This window comes from Bombina bombina, chromosome 4 (genome assembly GCF_027579735.1).
Source record: "Bombina bombina isolate aBomBom1 chromosome 4, aBomBom1.pri, whole genome shotgun sequence".
Lineage (NCBI taxonomy): Eukaryota > Metazoa > Chordata > Amphibia > Anura > Bombinatoridae > Bombina > Bombina bombina.
Genome location: NC_069502.1, coordinates 761843399 through 761864134, shown reverse-complemented (window position 1 = coordinate 761864134; position 20736 = coordinate 761843399). Strand labels below are relative to the sequence as shown.

Sequence of the window (20736 nt, the reverse complement as noted above, 5' to 3'; positions counted from 1 at the left end):
TTACATCCTAGGATGACAAGGATCCCTTTTAATGCAGGTGTCACGCGAAGGGTGGTCACCTAAAACACAAGTAACACCTCTGCCTGTGACACTCTAGGAGGCAAGGGTAACAAGGGGTTAACTACTCTCTAACCCACTATCCCCTTGATTCCCAAATCACTATAACCTTTAGCACTAATATACAACACAGGGTTAACTAAACTTAACAATCTGTTTACTCCAGACAGGGTTAAATGCCAGCCCCTGACTCCAATTTGCCACACACTAAACTACTTGTACAGCTGTGACAGTGTGGAGAGTGAGGGCATCAAGGGGTTAACTGCACAAGGCCTCTAGCTACAGTATCCCAATTACTTTAGGGCCACAAGCCACCCTAATTAATTTCAAATCCTACCTAAACCACTCCAAAACTTAATGTTAACAAATATCTACCTCTTGCCACAAGCAGAGCTTCTTGCCAGGCTGTGACAACAGGGAGAGTGTAGGCACTAAAGGATTAACCTCACAGGGTTTCCAGTTGACTACAGTATGCCAATTCCTTTAGGGCCTATGAGCCTTCCCAATTAACAAAAATCAAAGTGGAATTGAGGAGCACCGGACAAGCTTGAGGATTAAAACTTCATAAATTTCCTCAAGGCTTAGAGGACAGTAAACACACAAACAATTGCAAAATAATTATAAAAAAAAATAAAAGGATTTAACAAATCCTAAACTTACAAAGTAAAATGGTGACTGTGGAACTCCCAAATCCTTCTAGTGTTCCTTTCTGCTTTAAAGTAGAATTCTGCTTGTGTTAGAATAAAACACTATTTTATACTCAGTCCAGGTCACATGACCCATCCCAGGGGGCAGTTAGAGACTACACAGCTTACACTGATCTGAGTTGCCTGTTGAATTTGAGATATTGGCCCTAGGGAAACAAACCAAGACCCCAGTGTGCCGAATACATGAAAAATTAGTTCATAATATTTTTTTATGACTAAATTAGCAATCCGTAGATACTAAAAACCGTACAGCCTAGTTAAACTGGCTGGCATAGTCCATGTAGTGTCTTGCCCCCTGCCCCTACCTATTTGGGTTCATAACTACTTTTCTCAGCACCTAAAATATGTCTATATGGATACTGAAGATGTTTTCTGTAAAGAGTTATGGGCATAATTCATATTGCTAAATATTGTGGATAAGGGAGTTCTGACTTCCAGCAGGGGGGCTGGCTGGGAGAATCACAACTAACTCTGACTCTCACTGCATTAGAACATAAAAACAGTTAGGCAGTGGGAAATCTAGAGACAGGGGGAACCCAAATGTTTTAACTTTGAGGGCAGATACCTCATTGTGACAAGGCTGATCAAAGCTACACCATTTGGTTTTATCCTGAATTCACATGATGTATTAACCCCTTACAAGCTAATAGAAAGAAATAGGAAAAAAATCATGCCTTTGCATGGCAGCAGGTTTTGATTAATCTGGGCACCACTGATCAATGACCACTTAACTGTTGCTATAATGCTTACCAATAATTGTAAGTGTGCCACATTCTATTACAGCTCTGAGTTCTAATGTGTTCTTATACAAAAATGAAGCAGTTGGCAGCTTTTTGAAACAACGCTCCCTGGCTTCAGCTATTACTGTTTAGGATGGTGGCGCAAGTTTTAAAAAGCAGTGAAGGTGCAGCATATAATCATATGACTTCCGGATGCCTCAGTTAATGGCCGGCATGTCTTTTTAGGATGCACCAGCCAAAAATTTGTTTTTACTCGGCAGAAAGGAGGGCTCTGAGTCCCTATCTTTTTTTTCTATGTTTGATAGACAAATAATCAAATATTTAAAAGGCTACTTCACTGGCAAAAATAGTGGCCTGATGTTAAAATGTGGAGAGTGCAACAGACTCAAATCCAGTCCAAATTGAATTTGTATAGTTTAAGAGTATAACCATATTAAAGGGACATGAAAGTCAAAATCAGTCATGGTTTAGGCCAGGGTATGCCATATATAAAAATAAATTCCAATTTACTTCATAATCAAATTTGCTTAATTCGCTTGGCATCCTTTGTTGGAAACAATAATACCTCAGAAGCATGCATTTTTTATTTTTTATTTTTTTTTACTACAATCTGAATCCTGAAAGTTTTTAAATTTAACCTCCATATACTTTAAATTGCCTATTGAAAATTAATAAATGTTCATCACTGTAAATAATTGGGTCTAAATCATTTCAAACTCATTTTTAAATTACTTTTTAGGGACATAATACTTATATGCTAAATCAAATGAAAGTGATGCAGCATAACAGTGAAAAGCTGACATGAAAATATCACCGGAACATATCTATGTGAAAAGGGAAGATATTTTACCTCAAAATTTCTTCAGCTCACCAGAGTAAGTGCTCCATTAACAGTTCTAATTCAGCTGAAAGTTGAAAATAAATAACTAGCCAATCAGCAACAGCAGTGCTGAAGTCATGATTTGCTTTGCTGTAATCTCATGAGATTTCACTGAAATCTTATGAGGTTTCATAGTAAACTTCCTTAGACTGAATAGGTAAATAACGTGACTGTGCCTGCACATGCCAGATGCACACTCCTTTGCAAGACCTGGGACTAGCATCCTGATTGGCTGATTAAAGTCTCTTTACAGTGGGGTGTGAATCCTTAGGAAAGTTTCAGGTAAAATATCTTTCTTTTTGACATAGAGATGTTCAGGTGATATTTTCTAGTCCGCTTTTTACAGCCAGGCCGCATCACTTTCAAGTGCTTCAACATTTAGGTATCATGTCCCTTTTAACTGATTTGGATTTTAGTTATTACTCAAGTTCCTTTAACAGGCAGATTTTATGTAATCACTGTGATTCGCTGACTGTGTGTTTGTTGACAAAATAATGATTTTAGCTAGAAGAATGTTACTGCTTATGTGATGTGTTCTGAATGTATTTATTTTGTTTCCTTTAATGTTATGTATGCACAACTTAAAGATATGGCGCAAACTAAACAAGTATATGTTAATGTTCCTTTTTAGGCTTTTATTTGAATATTTTTTTAATACATAAAATGTTTCATAAACACATTTGACTTGGTTCCATTTTATTGCAGATAATTTGTTAAAATAGACTCTCTAACAATTTTATTGACCCATTTATTTATAAAAAGGCACATCATTCAATATATGATGTGTGTAGATATCTTGCTGAGTAAAAAAAGCTTTTATTTTTAGAAGAAAAAAAAAAAAGCTTAGTAAATACAGTGTTGAGAAAAGATGCCACAGAGGAGTTTGTATACAGAAATCATAAAAGACGCTGTATCAGTCTCTTTATCACTTTTAAGTGTTGTGCAAAGACTTGTACCTTTTAGGTGCACTTAGTTGTGATAATGTGTCTAGTCCATGAGATTGTATTATCAGAAGGATATACATAAACCTAAGGGCTCCATGTACGAAGCAGCGAGAGCCACTCTGGAGCCCTTGCGGGGCAGGATTACATCTGCGAGCCTGCTTCCCGCATTGTAAGACCGCTGCTTCTTACACCCTACGTCACCTCTGAGGTGTGAGGGAAAATCACAGAGAGCTCGCTCTCTCTGTGATCAACAGCCCCTTCATGGCGGGCATTACACACTGCAATGAGTGTGTAATAATACATACGGGCCAGCGGACGAACAGATCCGCTGCCCGTATGTAGCGAAGGCGGGCGAACAGCTTCACAAGTTGAGAAGCTGTCCGCCCGCCTCTTAGTACATGGAGCCCTAAGGAGGACTACTATAATGGTACATGGTCTAAAGAAATAAAACTTAAAAGGAAAGACTTGGAGGAGAGAAAATAGATGAATTATATGATAGAAATCTTCAGGTATTGGAAGGGATTTAATAAAGCAGAGAATAAAATATTTTGCACAAAAATAGGATTATCAGACCCAGGGGGCTATGATCTCAAGCCGATGGGTAGTAGATTCACAAGTAATTTGCTGAAGCACTTCATTTGTGAAAGGGTGATGTATTTAAGGTCTTCCAGTTGAGGTAGAAAGGGCAAATACTTTTTATGGAATTTAAGAATATCTAAGATATGCATTGTTATCCTGAGAGTAAAACAGATACTGAAGTAAAAATGAAAGTATCATGATTCATTTAGAAAATGCAGTTTTAAGAGACTTTCTATTTTACTTCCATTATCAAAATATGCACAGTCTTTTTTTATAAGTGCACTTCTACTACTGAGCCTGTGCAAAAGTTCAGTGTCTTTTTAGCCGATGATTGGCTGATGTCACATGCTACAGGAGGCCAGCAAATTTAATTAAATTTCTAATTTGTCTGAATAAAAAACAAATTACTACTTATTTGAAATTTGAAAGTCTTTTTTATTATGTATTTGTTGATGATGCAAATCTACTGTATTTAATGCTTTAATTAACATTACAATTCAGAAACAAATACAGGCTGGCTCCATAGACCTTATGATTTTTATTTGCAGTAACATTCTGTTTTTTTTAATTGATATTATTTAAAAAATATATATTTAAATGTATACACACTTAAGGATCTACTTTGTTTAGTATTTTCATTTTAATCTTGTTTTCATTTGTTTTTCAACAGGTCTAAAACTGGAATTCTCGGCACACCACGGAAATTTTCTCATTTTGCAGTAACCATGAAGGTATTTAATCTGCTACTTCTGCATTATTTATTTACTTGCATCTGCATTCTTTGTTGTGCTCTGTATTTGCATAAACCTGTGTGCGGTGTATTGATTCTTTCTATTTTACTCATTCATGTATTGTTGATTTAAAGGTTGAGCAGTTTTTTTGCGTTTCAAATATTCTGTGTAATACAGAAGTGGAGGAATTGAAAAGGCAGTCTTTGTCTCAGTTTGTGAAAAAGATGATAAAACTTGTAATGCATATGCTGAAAAGAGTATCTATTTTTTTTATCTTGCAAAATAAATATTTTTTTGTGTCTATAGAGCACTGGTTTTCAAACCTGCCCTCAGGCCTCCCCAACAGTGCAGGTTTTCAAGATTACTTTGGATGAGAGCAGGAAAATAACCATGGTTACTAATCATCTGATTGTTTCACCTGTGCTCTAGTTCAGATATCCTCAAAACAAGATAGTAGATAAAGTAGTACTAATAGTAAGTACCTATAGGTGCCAAATATTTTTGTAATTAACAAGCACCTGTTGGGGGGCAATATAGCACTAAAGAGATTCATAGAAAAATGAGTTACAAAGTCTTTAACAAAAAAGAGTGATTTACCCCTGCAATTATGTAGGAGAAATTCTCACTGAATAATACAGGAACTATTTTTAACCATTCATACTTTATCTTTATTGGTTTAACTATTCAATCACACACGTTTAAAAACACTTAAACTCTCTAGATATAAATATATAACATAGGTGTGTGAATAATTCAATTCCTCTGAGAATCGTGTATCTAGATGTGAAACACTGTACTTGGTTTGTATGATATCAAGCAGTTAGATACAAACAATATCTTTTGTAGCCGGCTATTAATAAATTCAGAAATAACGTGGTAAAAAGAGGACCTGATAATATGTGGGATGTCAGATTATGAGATTAAAGCTATCTAGCTAATACTCTATCTGTGATTATAAAGTCCTTGCTTGCCCAGTTAACTTTAGCACAGCTGCTCAGTGTAATAGATTTGCTTGATTCGATTGGATCTATTACACTGAGCAGCTGTGCTAAAGTTAACTGTGCAAACAACGACTTTATAATCACAGATAGAGTATTAGCTAGATAGCTTTAATCTCGCAATCTGACATCACACATATTAACAGGTCCTCTTGTTACAGCATTATTACTGAATTTATTAATAGCCGGCTACAAAAGATATTGTTTGTATCGGAATGCTTGATATTATACAAACCAAGTACAATGTTTCACATCTAGATACACGATTCTCAGAGGAATTATTCACACACCTATGTTATATATTGATATCTAGTGTTTTTTAAATGTGTATGATTTGAATAGTTAAACCAATAAAGATAAAGTATGAATGGTTAAAAATTGTTCCTGTATTATTCAGTGAGAATTTTTCCTATATAATTGTAGGGGTAAAGCACTCCCTTTTTTTTTTTTCTTTTCTTTTTTTTTCTTATAGACTTTGTAACTCATTTTTCTATGATCCTCAAAATGTGGCCTGCTAGGGAGGCCTGAAGACAGGTTTGAAAACCAGTGCTATAGAGTGAAACATTTTTCAGAACCTGTAGACTGTCAGTTAACAGCCTCTGCGCAGTGTGTGTGCATACGTAGCATTTCCTTCACTTCCATCTTTGCTTTTGGCTGAACGATGAGACCCAACCCAAATAAATGTATATGAGTCACACCTCAAAGAAGCTGATGTTTTATTATAGGAAACTAACTGAAGCCAAACTAATTATTTGTAGCGTCCATGTGGACATTTTTTTTTAATTTAGTTTAATTTATTTAGGGCTTAGCAAATTATTGGAGCCTAGAATGAAACCCTTGCCCCTAATTTTTTTTTTAAATAAACGTATATACAAAACTAAGTGCCTGACTGCTAAATTTGTCAAGCTCGGTCTGTCTAAAGTAACAGTAAACACCTATGATTGTAAATGATAAGGGAAGATCTTAAGGCGAGGGCTAATTAAATGAAATTTGCAAACAAGGCTGGAAAATATCTGGAAAGGAACAGTAAGAAGTAAAATATAACTGACGCAATAAAGATTAATTAGTCTAGATTTACTTATACCAACATCTGCCAGGTCTTTCATAACATTTTTCAAAAATTTTATTCAGCACAGAAAGTTTAGTGTCAAAATAAAAATAGAGTTCTGGGAAAATGTGGTATTTCTGAGTATAGATGAAGACAAATTAACAAGAATTACTTCCCCTGATTTTGGAGGAAGAAATAGAATCTGTTATCAAAAAATCTGCTTATAATAAAGCCTCGGGTCCTGACCAGTTACCTTTTAGAATTTGAAAAAATTCTAACTAAGGAGATTACTCCCATCTTGGCCAGTCTATTCAGCCTCTATTGTATAAGAGCAATTACGCCTTTAATTTTAAAGAAAGAAAAAGATCGTGAACAAACAGAATCATACAGGCCAATCGCACTATTGGATTTTGACTACAACATTTTAGCTTTGATGATTCAGATAGAGCATGCAATTTTAAGCAACTCTCTAATTTCCTCCTATTATGAATTTTTCTAAGTTCTTTTGCTATCTTTATTTAAAAAGCAGGAATGTAAAGCTTAGGGGCCAGCCCATTTTGGGTTCAGCACCCTGGATAGCTCTTGCTTATTATTGGTAGCTACATCTAGCAAACCAATAAGCAAGCATAACCCAGGTTCTGAACTAAAAAATACAAAATAAACTGCAATGTTTTTCAGTAAACCTAATAAAGATATTTTATGGGAAAATGTTCCTTAATTTATTTGATCAATTAAGCATTTTACATAGCAAAACAGTCTATATTAAAAAGAATAACAAAATTGAATTACAGTTAAAGGGACATTAAATAAATGCTAGATAGAATGATGTATACAATAAAAAGATTTGTATGAGGATAACATGTAGCTGTATTTTTTAAAGTTTCATTAACTTTTTAAATAGTGACAAAATAAGTGTAAAGTTTAAATGGATACTAGACCCAATTTTTTTATTTAATCATGATTCAGTCACCAAAAACCTGTCTCACAGTGATATGTAAACATTTAATGATTCTTTATTTGGAAGTTTGGCTTCTTGTCTTTCTGATAGGTTGTTTTATGTTCCTACAGTGGGATTTTAATAGTAAGGTAAAATACATAGTAGCAGCCATTAGCAGTATGTTTACCCTTCTGAGAAAGTTCTGTTTAGTTGTAATATTATATATGGTTATGGGTATTTTATACTATAACCATTGAGTTAATAAATTGATGGATAGTACTTACTGTTAAAATCATTACATTTTACCTTTAAGATTCTACAGTTTTCTGATTAAAAATAAATAAATTTAAAAAGGCCATTAAATACTGTAGATTTGCATGATGAAAAAAAACCTATAAAATTAAAATACAATGGTACTTACTCTAAATTTTTAGTGTCCTACTTTACACTAAATCTCTTCAAAACTGAGCTCCTTACCCCCCCCCCCCCCCTTTCAAAATCTTTATCCCTCATCTTTCTATAACTTTTGATAACATAATTACCCCAACCCCACAGGCCCAATGTCTTGGGGTCACACTTAACTCTGATCTTTCTTCCACTCCTCACAACAAGTCTTTGGCTAATTCCTGCTGTTTCCACCTTTTTAGAAACCTCTCCAAAATTCGCTACTTCTTCACACAAGACATAACTAAGATTTTAATTCACTCTCTCTCATCATTTTCCACCCTGACTATTGCAACTCCATCCTCTCTGCCGTCTAGCTCCTTTACAATCCATAACAAATTCTTCTGCCAGGCTGATCTTCCTTACACGTCGCTCCTCATCTGCTGCACCTCTCTGCCAATCCCTTCACTGGCTTCCTCTTGCCTCCAGAACGAAACACAAATTCCTGACTCTGACATTCAAGGACCTCAATAACACATTTCCATCCTATATCTCAGACCTCGTTTCCCGATACTCTCCCTCCCGTCCCCTTGGTTTACAATGCCCTCCTCTTCTCTTGTTACCCCTCACATTCCCATTTTCATGACTTCTCCAAAAGACTTTCCCCTAGTTTTCAGAGATTCAAGCTTGCTTTAAAGACTATACTGTTCAGGGATGCATACAACATACCCTAACATTTCTGACCTTAGTTCATCTCCTTCTCCTCCTGTCATCCCCTTCAATTCCCTTAGCATGTAAACCTACTGTTTTGATGATCAAATTCATGAGAGGTGATTGGCAACCTTTCAACTTGGCAGGGCCCTCTACGCATTTATCTCCTTTAAAGGCTACCTTTGCATATTGCTTTGTTTATTGCACTGCGGCATCTGTTTGCGCGCTACAAATAACTGATAATAACATTTTTTAATTATCAGATGATGTTTGTTTTTCTGAAAAGATTGCTTCCATTTCTTTGCCCACTGTATTATGTGATAGCCAACAGCGAATTACAGATTTATATCGGTATACACTTTGAATTCTTGAACGTGCTCAGTAGACGCTGGTGCCTCAGAAAATGTGCGTAAAAAGAGACAGAACAAATGTATAATGGATGTAAATTGGAAAGTTGTTTAAATTTGTATGCTCTATCTGAATAATATAAGTTTAATTTTAACTTTAATGTCACTTTAAGATGAGTTTTTGGAATGGTAGATGTGTAAAGACTTTTGTATTTTTGGCATTTTAAAATTAAATCTACAAGTTGGTTAATGGAGGGAATAGGCAGCATGTTTTTTGTGTGCAAATGAAAATACAGATATTGATAATTTAATCTAAAATTCATAGAAATATCTGTTTCAATGTTTCAACACTCAGTTGAGAAAAAAATATATAATCTTTATGAACAATTAAGTGGCTGGAGATTTGTGTAATCTTTTTCTAATTGCCAAAAATGTATATTTCTAGAAAGCATTTACAATTTCTTCCTTTTGGATTTCTAGTTTAAATACAGTGATTCTCTTTTCATAACTATTGATTAGTGGTTCTAAAGCTGTTATAGTTGAGATGTGACTAAAATTTGAGTGATTAATGTTTAGTGTCTAGATGCCATGGAGTTACTCAAAAGCATCTTGGCACGTACAAGATGTGTACATCATGCTCGCCCACAATTTATATTAATAATATATGATTCTTGGTCAGACTGTCACACCAGACAGCTATAACCAATCATATTAAGCTAAACCTCCTACAGAACTTGATGATGTAATCTTTGTAGTATTACTGATGTTCGATTGGTGGAGCATTTACAACAAACCAATGTTACAGAAGTATTAGGCTTCCCCTTATTTTTTGTTAGTCATCCTCTATCTTGTGACTTAGTATTTTTTAGATGTGAACATCAGAATTTAATCACTCCAGCTCAAAAATTGTCATACAAAATAAATGTTTTAAAGGCAGTTAAAACTTTTATGTTAGCAAAATGTGCGTAGTTTTTCAGTCCAAAGAAAACACCTCTTGAAAGCTCCCTTGAGTGCGGATTATCTTCTTTGCTGTGGCCAGTTAGGGACAGATATAAATAAGCTTTCCTGCACCGTTCTAGCTATCAGTGCAGGACCCTATCTATATATGCAAGAAAAATAAACACTGGATAATTGAACATGGGAAATTCATTTTTGTGTTTAATATCCCTAAGTAAGATCCCAGTTACAGATTGTTTAGAGCAATAGCTGGGTGAACTATTAGATAGCCAAGCAACAAAGCCTATTGTTATGTTTGATATATACTGTTTTTTAATGTATTTGCTTCTATACTAACACAATTATACAATTCCCTCAAACTGAGTTCATACTACATTACACCCGACTAACCACCCAGTATTTCTCTTGTTAAGTGTGTTCAGTCCACGGGTCATCCATTACTTATGGGATATATTCTCCTTCCCAACAGGAAGTTGCAAGAGGATCACCCAAGCAGAGCTGCTATATAGCTCCTCCCCTCACATGTCATATCCAGTCATTCTCTTGCAACCCTCAACAAAGAAGGTCGCGAGAGGAGTTGGAGTTTTTACTTAACTATTCTTCAATCAAAAGTTTGTTATTTTAAATGGCACCGGAGTGTGCTGTTTTTCTATCTCAGGCAGTATTTGGAAGAAGAAACTGCCTGCGTTTTTTATATGATCTTAGCAGGCGTAACTAAGATCCACTGGCTGTTCTCGACATTCTGAGGAGTGGGGTAACTTCAGAAAATGGGAATAGCATGCGGGGTCCTCCGCAAATGAGGTATGTGCAGTACATTATTTTCTGGGAATGGAATTGACTAAGAAAACACTGCTGTTACCGTATGATGTAAGTACAGCCTTAAATGCAGTAGTAGCGACTGGTATCAGGCTGATAAATGTATGCGCAGTCGAGTTATTTTCTAGGGACTAGAATTTGACTGTGAAAATACTGTTAAAACTGAAATAATGCTTAAGCCTTATCTGCAGTGGAAGCGACTGGTAGCAGGCTTAGTGATAACTTTGCATGACATTGGAAAATGTTGTTTTTAAAACGTTTACTGGCATGTTATTCGTTTTGTGAGGTACTTTGGTGATAAATCCTTTTGGGCATGATTTTTTTCCACATGGCTAACGTATTTTTTCTGCATAGAAACAGTTATATCAGGGCTCCCACTGTTGTAATAGGAGTGGGAGGGACCTTGTTTTAGCGCCTTGTTGCGCAGTTAAAATTCTAGCACAGTCTTCCTGCTTCTTCCTCCTTGATCCAGGACGTCTCTAGAGAGCTCAGGGGTCTGCAAAATTCATTTTGAGGGAGGTAATCAGTCACAGCAGATCTGTGACAGTGGTTTTGACTGTGATTAAAAGCGTTAAATCTTAATTGATATCCGTTTTGAGTATTGAGGGGTTAATCATCCTTTTGCTAATGGGTGCAATCCTCAGCTAATTAATACACTTCTTGTTAAGAATTGTTTAACTATATTTTTTGAAAGCGCTGCAGCGTTTTTTATATTGCTTGTAAACTTATTGAAAGGGATTTCCAAGCCTGCTAGTTTCATTGCTAAGTCTGTTTAAACATGTCTGATACAGAGGAAACTGTTTGTTCATCATGTTCAAAAGCCAATGTGGAGCCTAATAGAACGATGTGTACCAATTGTATTGATATTGCTTTGAATAAAAGTCAATCTGTACCGATAGAGAAATTATCACCAGACAACGAGGGGGAAGTTATGCCGTCCGGTGTGTACTGACGTTTTTCCTATACCAAAAAGACTTACAGAAATTATTGGTAAGGAGTGGGATAGACCCGGTGTGCCCTTTTCCCCTCCTCCGATATTTAGAAAAATGTTTCCTATAGACGCCACCACACGAGACTTATGGCAGACGGTCCCTAAGGTGGAGGGAGCAGTTTCTACTTTAGCCAAGCGTACCACTATCCCGGTGGAGGATAGCTGTGCTTTCTCAGATCCAATGGATAAAAAATTAGAGGGTTACCTTAAGAAAATGTTTGTTCAACAAGGTTTTATATTGCACCCTTTTGCATGCATTGCGCCTGTCACGGCTGCAGCGGCATTCTGGTTTGAGTCTCTGGAAGAGGCGATTCGCACAGAACCATTGGATGAGACTTTGAGCAAAGTTAGAACCCTTAAACAGGCTAATGTGTTTGTTTCAGATGCCGTAGTGCATTTAACCAAACTTACGGCTAAAAATTCCGGATTCGCCATACAGGCGCGCAGGGCGCTATGGCTTAAATCCTGGTCAGCGGATGTAACTTCCAAATCTAAACTACTTAACATTCCTTTCAAAGGGCAGACCTTATTCGGGCCCGGCTTGAAGGAAATTATTGCTGACATTACGGGAGGTAAGGGCCACACCCTTCCTCAGGACAGGGCCAAACCAAAGGCCAAACAGTCTAATTTTCGTGCCTTTCGTAACTTCAAGGCAGGAGCAGCATCAACTTCCTCCGCTCCAAAACAGGAAGGAACTACTGCTCGTTACAGACAGGGTTGGAAAAGCAACCAGTCATGGAACAAGGGCAAGCAGGCCAGAAAGCCTACTTCCGCCCCTAAGACAGCATGAAGACAGGGCCCCCTATCCAGACTTTGTCTCTTCGCCCAGGCTTGGGCAAGAGATGTGCAGGATCCCTGGACGTTGAAGATTATATCTCAGGGATACCTTCTGGATTTCAAAACTTCTCCTCCACAAGGGAGGTTCCATCTGTCAAGGTTATCAACAAACCTAGTAAAGAAAGAGGCATTTCTACAATGTGTACAAGGCCTCTTAGTCATGGGAGTGATCCACTCAGTTCCGCGAACGGAACAGGGACAAGGGTTTTACTCAAATCTATTTGTGGTTCCCAAAAAAGAGGGAACCTTCAGACCAATCTTGGACTTAAAGATCTTAAACAAATTCCTAAGGGTTCCATCGTTCAAGATGGAAACCATTCGGACCATCCTACCCATGATCCAAGAGGGTCAATATATAACCACAGTGGACTTAAAGGATGCTTACCTTCACATACCGATTCACAAAGATCATTATCGGTACCTAAGGTTTGCCTTTCTAGACAGGCATTACTCTTCCCTTCGGGTTAGCTACGGTCCCGAGAATTTTTACGAAGGTTCTGGGCTCACTTCTGGCGGTACTAAGACCACGAGGCATAGCGGTGGCTCCGTACCTAGACGACATTCTGATACAAGCGTCAAGTTTTCAAAATGCAAAGTCTCATACAGAGATAGTTCTAGCATTTCTGAGGTTGCATGGGTGGAAAGTGAACGTGGAAAAGAGTTCTCTGTTACCACTCACAAGGGTTCCTTTTCTAGGGACTCTTATAGATTCTGTAGAGATGAAGATTTACCTGACGAAGTCCAGGTTATCAAAGGTTCTCAATGCTTGCCGTGTCCTTCATTCCATTCCAAGCCCATCAGTAGCTCAGTGCATGGAGGTAATCGGCTTAATGGTCGCGGCAATGGACATAGTGCCATTTGCGCGCCTGCATCTCAGACCGCTGCAACTATGCATGCTAAGTCAATGGAACGGGGATTACTCAGATCTGTCCCCTTTGCTAAATCTGGACCAGGAGACCAGAGATTCTCTTCTCTGGTGGTTGTCACCGGTTCATCTGTCCAAAGGAATGACCTTTCACAGACCAGGTTGGACGATTGTAACAACGGATGCCAGCCTTCTAGGCTCGGGAGCAGTCTGGAATTCCCTGAAGGCTCAGGGATCGTGGACTCAGGAGGAGAAACTCCTCCCAATAAACATTCTAGAATTAAGAGCAATATTCAATGCTCTTCTAGCTTGGCCTCAGTTAGCAACACTGAGGTTCATCAGATTTCAGTCGGACAACATCACGACTGTGGCTTACATCAATCATCAAGGGGGAACCAGGAGTTCCCTAGCGATGTGGGAAGTCTCGAAGATAATTCGCTGGGCAGAGTCTCACTCTTGCCACCTGTCAGCGATCTACATCCCAGGCGTGGAGAACTGGGAGGCGGATTTCCTAAGTCGCCAGACTTTTCATCCGGGGGAGTGGGAACTTCACCCGGAGGTATTTGCTCAACTGATTCGTCGTTGGGGCAAACCGGATCTGGATCTCATGGCATCTCGCCAGAACGCCAAGCTTCCTTGTTACGGATCCAGGTCCAGGGACCCCGGAGCGGTGCTGGTAGATGCATTAGCAGCCCCTTTTGTTTTCAACATAGCTTATGTGTTTCCACCATTTCCGTTGCTACCTCTACTGATTGTCAGGATCAAACAGGAGAGGGCATCGGTAATTCTGATAGGCCTGCGTGGCCACGCAGGACCTGGTATGCAGACCTAGTGGACATGTCGTCGTGTCCACCATGGTCTCTACCTCTGAGGCAGGACCTTCTAATTCAGGGTCCTTTCAACCATCCAAACCTAATTTCTCTGAGGCTGACTGCTTGGAAATTGAACGCTTGATTCTATCAAAGCGTGGGTTTTCGGATTCGGTTATTGATACATTAATACAGGCTCGGAAACCTGTGACCAGAAAAATTTACCATAAGATATGGCGTAAATATTTATATTGGTGTGAATCCAAGAGTTACTCATGGAGTAAGGTTAGGATTCCTAGGATATTGGCTTTTCTACAAGAGGGTTTAGAAAAGGGTTTATCCGCTAGTTCGCTAAAGGGACAGATTTCTGCTCTGTCTATTCTTTTTCACAAACGTCTGGCAGAGAATCCAGACGTCCAGGCTTTGGCTAGGATTAAGCCTGTGTTTAAAGCTGTTGCTCCTCCATGGAGCTTAAACTTGGTTCTTAAAGTTCTTCAGGGTGTTCCGTTTGAACCCCTTCATTCCATTGATATTAAGCTTTTATCTTGGAAAGTTTTGTTTTTGATGGCTATTTCCTCGGCTCGAAGAGTCTCTGAGTTATCTGCCTTACATTGTGATTCTCCTTATCTGATCTTTCATTCAGACAAGGTAGTCCTGCGTACTAAACCTGGGTTTTTGCCTAAGGTTGTTTCAACAGGAATATCAATCAAGAGATTGTTGTTCCATCATTATGTCCTAATCCTTCTTCAAAGAAGGAACGTCTTTTGCATAATCTAGACGTGGTCCGTGCCCTGAAGTTCTACTTACAGGCAACTAAAGATTTTCGACAAACTTCTTCCCTGTTTGTCGTTTACTCTGGACAGAGGAGAGGTCAAAGGGCTTCGGCTACCTCTCTCTTTTTGGCTTCGTAGCATAATACGTTTAGCCTATGAGACTGCTGGACAGCAGCCTCCTGAGAGAATTACAGCTCATTCCACTAGAGCTGTGGCTTCCACCTGGGCCTTTAAAAATGAGGCCTCTGTTGAACAGATTTGTAAGGCTGCAACTTGGTCTTCCCTTCATACTTTTTCCAATTTTTACAAATTTGACACTTTTGCTTCTTCGGAGGCTGGTTTTGGGAGAAAGGTTCTACAGGCAGTGGTTCCTTCTTTTTAATGTTCCTGCCGTGTCCCTCCCATCATCCGTGTACTTAGCTTTGGTATTGGTATCCCATAAGTAATGGATGACCCGTGGACTGAACACACTTAACAAGAGAAAACATAATTTATGCTTACCTGATAAATTTATTTCTCTTGTAGTGTGTTCAGTCCACGGCCCGCCCTGTCTTTTTGAGGCAGGTTCTAAATTATAAATTATAACTCCAGTCACCACTGCACCCTATAGTTTCTCCTTTCTCGTCTTGTTTCGGTCGAATGACTGGATATGACATGTGAGGGGAGGAGCTATATAGCAGCTCTGCTTGGGTGATCCTCTTGCAGCTTCCTGTTGGGAAGGAGAATATATCCCATAAGTAATGGATGACCCGTGGACTGAACACACTACAAGAGAAATAAATTTATCAGGTAAGCATAAATTATGTTTTTGCTCTACCAAAATATCCCATCTTTTACCACATTGCTACCAAATGTATCTGCCATAGCTGGTGAATGTGTGGCTAAGCATTTATTAAAGGGACAGTCTAGTCAAAATTAAACTTTCATGATTCAGATAGGCCATGCAATTTTAAACAACTTTCCAATTCACTTTTATCATCAAATTTGCTTTGTTTTCTTTGTATCCTTTTATTTTAAAGCTAAACCTAGGTAGGCTCATATGCTAATGTCTAAGCCCTTGAAGACAGTTTTTCACAGCGTTAGTTCATGTGTGCCATATAGCTTGCATTGTGCTCACGCCCATGGAGTTACTTGACACTATTTGGCTAAATTGCAAGTCTGTCAAAAGAACTGAAATAAGGGGGCAGTCTGCAGAGGCTCAGATACAAAGTAATTACAGAGGTAAAAAGTATATTAATATAACCGTGTTAGTTATCCAAAATTGGGGAATGGGTAATAAAGGGATTATCTATCTTTTTAAATTAATATAAATTCTGGACTGTCCTTTTAACAGATGATATGTCCTGTTCTCTGGTTTGAACAACAGCTTTCCTTTAGTTGTGTTCCCTCTTTTCCTCTCACTTAATTACATCTGGGTAAGCTGATGCAGACAACAACCACTCTACTCCTACAGGAGTATTCTGTGCCATGATTCTTGCTGGAATCCTTTGCTAAGTCACTTAACATGCTGTAGTTATATCATTCCAGCGAGCGGTCACTAGTAGATAGCATCAGTTTTATGTGTTGCTCTCACCAATATCCCCTAAGACTAGTGTTTTGTTAAAATAACTTCTTTCCATTAAAGGACCAGTCAATGCAGTAGATTTGCATAATCAACAAATGCATGATAAGAAGACAATGCAATAGCACTTAGTCTGAACTTCAAATGAGTAGTAGATTTTTGTTAAATAAATTGCAAAGTTATGTCTATTTCCACTCCCCCTGTATCATGTGACAGCCATCAGCCAATCACAAATGCATATACGTATATGCAGTGAATTCTTGCACATGCTCAGTAGGAGTTTGTGACTCAAAAAGTGTAAATATAAAAATACTGTGCACATTTTGTTAATTGAAGTAAATTGGAAAGTTGTTTAAAATTGCTGCTCTATCTGAATCTTGAAGTTTAATTTTGAGTTGAGTGTCCCTTTAAGTCTATATAAAGGTTGAATGGCTTTTATCTGGCAACAGAGTCAAGTTGTTAATTCCCTTTTCTTTCCTATGGCATGGAGAGTCCATGATTTCATTCCAATTACTAGTGGGATATTCAACTCCTGGCCAGCAGGAGGAGGCAAAGAGCACCCCAACAGAGCTGTTAAAGGGACAGTACACTGTAAAAACAGAATTTATGTTTACCTGATAAATTTCTTTCTCCAACGGTGTGTCCGGTCCACGGCGTCATCCTTACTTGTGGGATATTCTCTTCCCCAACAGGAAATGGCAAAGAGCCCAGCAAAGCTGGTCACATGATCCCTCCTAGGCTCCGCCTACCCCAGTCATTCGACCGACGTTAAGGAGGAATATTTGCATAGGAGAAACCATATGGTACCGTGGTGACTGTAGTTAAAGAAAATAAATTATCAGACCTGATTAAAAAACCAGGGCGGGCCGTGGACCGGACACACCGTTGGAGAAAGAAATTTATCAGGTAAACATAAATTCTGTTTTCTCCAACATAGGTGTGTCCGGTCCACGGCGTCATCCTTACTTGTGGGAACCAATACCAAAGCTTTAGGACACGGATGAAGGGAGGGAGCAAATCAGGTCACCTAAATGGAAGGCACCACGGCTTGCAAAACCTTTCTCCCAAAAATAGCCTCAGAAGAAGCAAAAGTATCAAACTTGTAAAATTTGGTAAAAGTGTGCAGTGAAGACCAAGTCGCTGCCCTACATATCTGATCAACAGAAGCCTCGTTCTTGAAGGCCCATGTGGAAGCCACAGCCCTAGTGGAATGAGCTGTGATTCTTTCGGGAGGCTGCCGTCCGGCAGTCTCGTAAGCCAATCTGATGATGCTTTTAATCCAAAAAGAGAGAGAGGTAGAAGTTGCTTTTTGACCTCTCCTTTTACCTGAATAAACAACAAACAAGGAAGATGTTTGTCTAAAATCCTTTGTAGCATCTAAATAGAATTTTAGAGCGCGAACAACATCCAAATTGTGCAACAAACGTTCCTTCTTTGAAACTGGTTTCGGACACAGAGAAGGTACGATAATCTCCTGGTTAATGTTTTTGTTAGAAACAACTTTTGGAAGAAAACCAGGTTTAGTACGTAAAACCACCTTATCTGCATGGAACACCAGATAAGGAGGAGAACACTGCAGAGCAGATAATTCTGAGACTCTTCTAGCAGAAGAAATCGCAACTAAAAACAAAACTTTCCAAGATAATAACTTAATATCAACGGAATGTAAGGGTTCAAACGGAACCCCCTGAAGAACTGAAAGAACTAAATTGAGACTCCAAGGAGGAGTCAAAGGTTTGTAAACAGGCTTGATTCTAACCAGAGCCTGAACAAAGGCTTGAACATCTGGCACAGCTGCCAGCTTTTTGTGAAGTAATACCGACAAGGCAGAAATCTGTCCCTTCAGGGAACTTGCAGATAATCCTTTTTCCAATCCTTCTTGAAGGAAGGATAGAATCCTAGGAATCTTAACCTTGTCCCAAGGGAATCCTTTAGATTCACACCAACAGATATATTTTTTCCAAATTTTGTGGTAAATCTTTCTAGTTACAGGCTTTCTGGCCTGAACAAGAGTATCGATAACAGAATCTGAGAATCCTCGCTTCGATAAAATCAAGCGTTCAATCTCCAAGCAGTCAGCTGGAGTGAAACCAGATTCGGATGTTCGAACGGACCCTGAACAAGAAGGTCTCGTCTCAAAGGTAGCTTCCAAGGTGGAGCCGATGACATATTCACCAGATCTGCATACCAAGTCCTGCGTGGCCACGCAGGAGCTATCAAGATCACCGACGCCCTCTCCTGATTGATCCTGGCTACCAGCCTGGGGATGAGAGGAAATGGCGGGAACACATAAGCTAGTTTGAAGGTCCAAGGTGCTACTAGTGCATCCACTAGAGCCGCCTTGGGATCCCTGGATCTGGCCCCGTAGCAAGGAACTTTGAAGTTCTGACGAGAGGCCATCAGATCCATGTCTGGAATGCCCCACAGGTGAGTGACTTGGGCAAAGATTTCCGGATGGAGTTCCCACTCCCCCGGATGCAATGTCTGACGACTCAGAAAATCCGCTTCCCAATTTTCCACTCCTGGGATGTGGATAGCAGACAGGTGGCAGGAGTGAGACTCCGCCCATAGAATGATTTTGGTCACTTCTTCCATCGCTAGGGAACTCCTTGTTCCCCCCTGATGGTTGATGTACGCAACAGTTGTCATGTTGTCTGATTGAAACCGTATGAACTTGGTCCTCGCTAGCCGAGGCCAGGCCTTGAGAGCATTGAATATCGCTCTCAGTTCCAGAATATTTATCGGTAGAAGAGATTCTTCCCGAGACCAAAGACCCTGAGCTTTCAGGGATCCCCAGACCGCGCCCCAGCCCATCAGACTGGCGTCGGTCGTGACAATGACCCACTCTGGTCTGCGGAACGTCATCCCTTGAGACAGATTGTCCAGGGACAGCCACCAACGGAGTGAGTCTCTGGTCCTCTGATTTACTTGTATCTTCGGAGACAAGTCTGTATAGTCCCCATTCCACTGACTGAGCATGCACAGTTGTAATGGTCTTAGATGAATGCGCGCAAAAGGAACTATGTCCATCGCCGCTACCATCAACCCGATCACTTCCATGCACTGAGCTATGGAAGGAAGAGGAACGGAATGAAGTATCCGACAAGAGTCTAGAAGTTTTGTTTTTCTGGCCTCTGTTAGAAAGATCCTCATTTCTAAGGAGTCTATAATTGTTCCCAAGAAGGGAACCCTTGTTGACGGGGATAGAGAACTCTTTTCCACGTTCACTTTCCAGCCGTGAGACCTGAGAAAGGCCAGGACAATGTCCGTGTGAGCCTTTGCTTGAGGAAGGGACGACGCTTGAATCAGAATGTCGTCCAGGTAAGGTACTACTGCAATGCCCCTTGGTCTTAGCACCGCTAGAAGGGACCCTAGTACCTTTGTGAAAATCCTTGGAGCAGTGGCTAATCCGAAAGGAAGCGCCACGAACTGGTAATGTTTGTCCAGGAATGCAAACCTTAGGAACCGATGATGTTCCTTGTGGATAGGAATATGTAGATACGCATCCTTTAAATCCACCGTGGTCATGAATTGACCCTCCTGGATGGAAGGAAGAATAGTTCGAATGGTTTCCATCTTGAAAGATGGAACCTTGAGAAACTTGTTTAAGATCTTGAGATCTAAGATTGGTCTGAACGTTCCCTCTTTTTTGGGAACTATGAACAGATTGGAGTAGAACCCCATCCCTTGTTCTCTTATTGGAACAGGATGAATCACTCCCATTTTTAACAGGTCTTCTACACAATGTAAGAACGCCTGTCTTTTTATGTGGTCTGAAGACAACTGAGACCTGTGGAACCTCCCCCTTGGGGGAAGTCCCTTGAATTCCAGGAGATAACCCTGGGAGACTATTTCTAGCGCCCAAGGATCCAGAACATCTCTTGCCCAAGCCTGAGCGAAGAGAGAGAGTCTGCCCCCCACCAGATCCGGTCCCGGATCGGGGGCCAATATTTCATGCTGTCTTGGTAGCAGTGGCAGGCTTCTTGGCCTGCTTTCCCTTGTTCCAGCCTTGCATTGGTCTCCAAGCTGGCTTGGCTTGAGAAGTATTACCCTCTTGCTTAGAG

The 20736-nt window shown here is 39.5% G+C and overlaps 1 protein-coding gene across 3 annotated transcripts in view; it reads left to right on the top strand.

The window, feature by feature from the left end:
• Positions 1-20736, top strand: part of ARID4B (AT-rich interaction domain 4B) — a 213468-nt gene that overhangs the window by 55624 nt on the left and 137108 nt on the right. For all 3 annotated transcript variants that reach the window (XM_053711073.1, XM_053711074.1, XM_053711072.1), the window contains exon 2: positions 4578-4638. In XM_053711073.1, coding sequence (XP_053567048.1) covers positions 4578-4638 — 61 coding nt within the window. The remainder of the gene's footprint in view (positions 1-4577; positions 4639-20736) is intronic.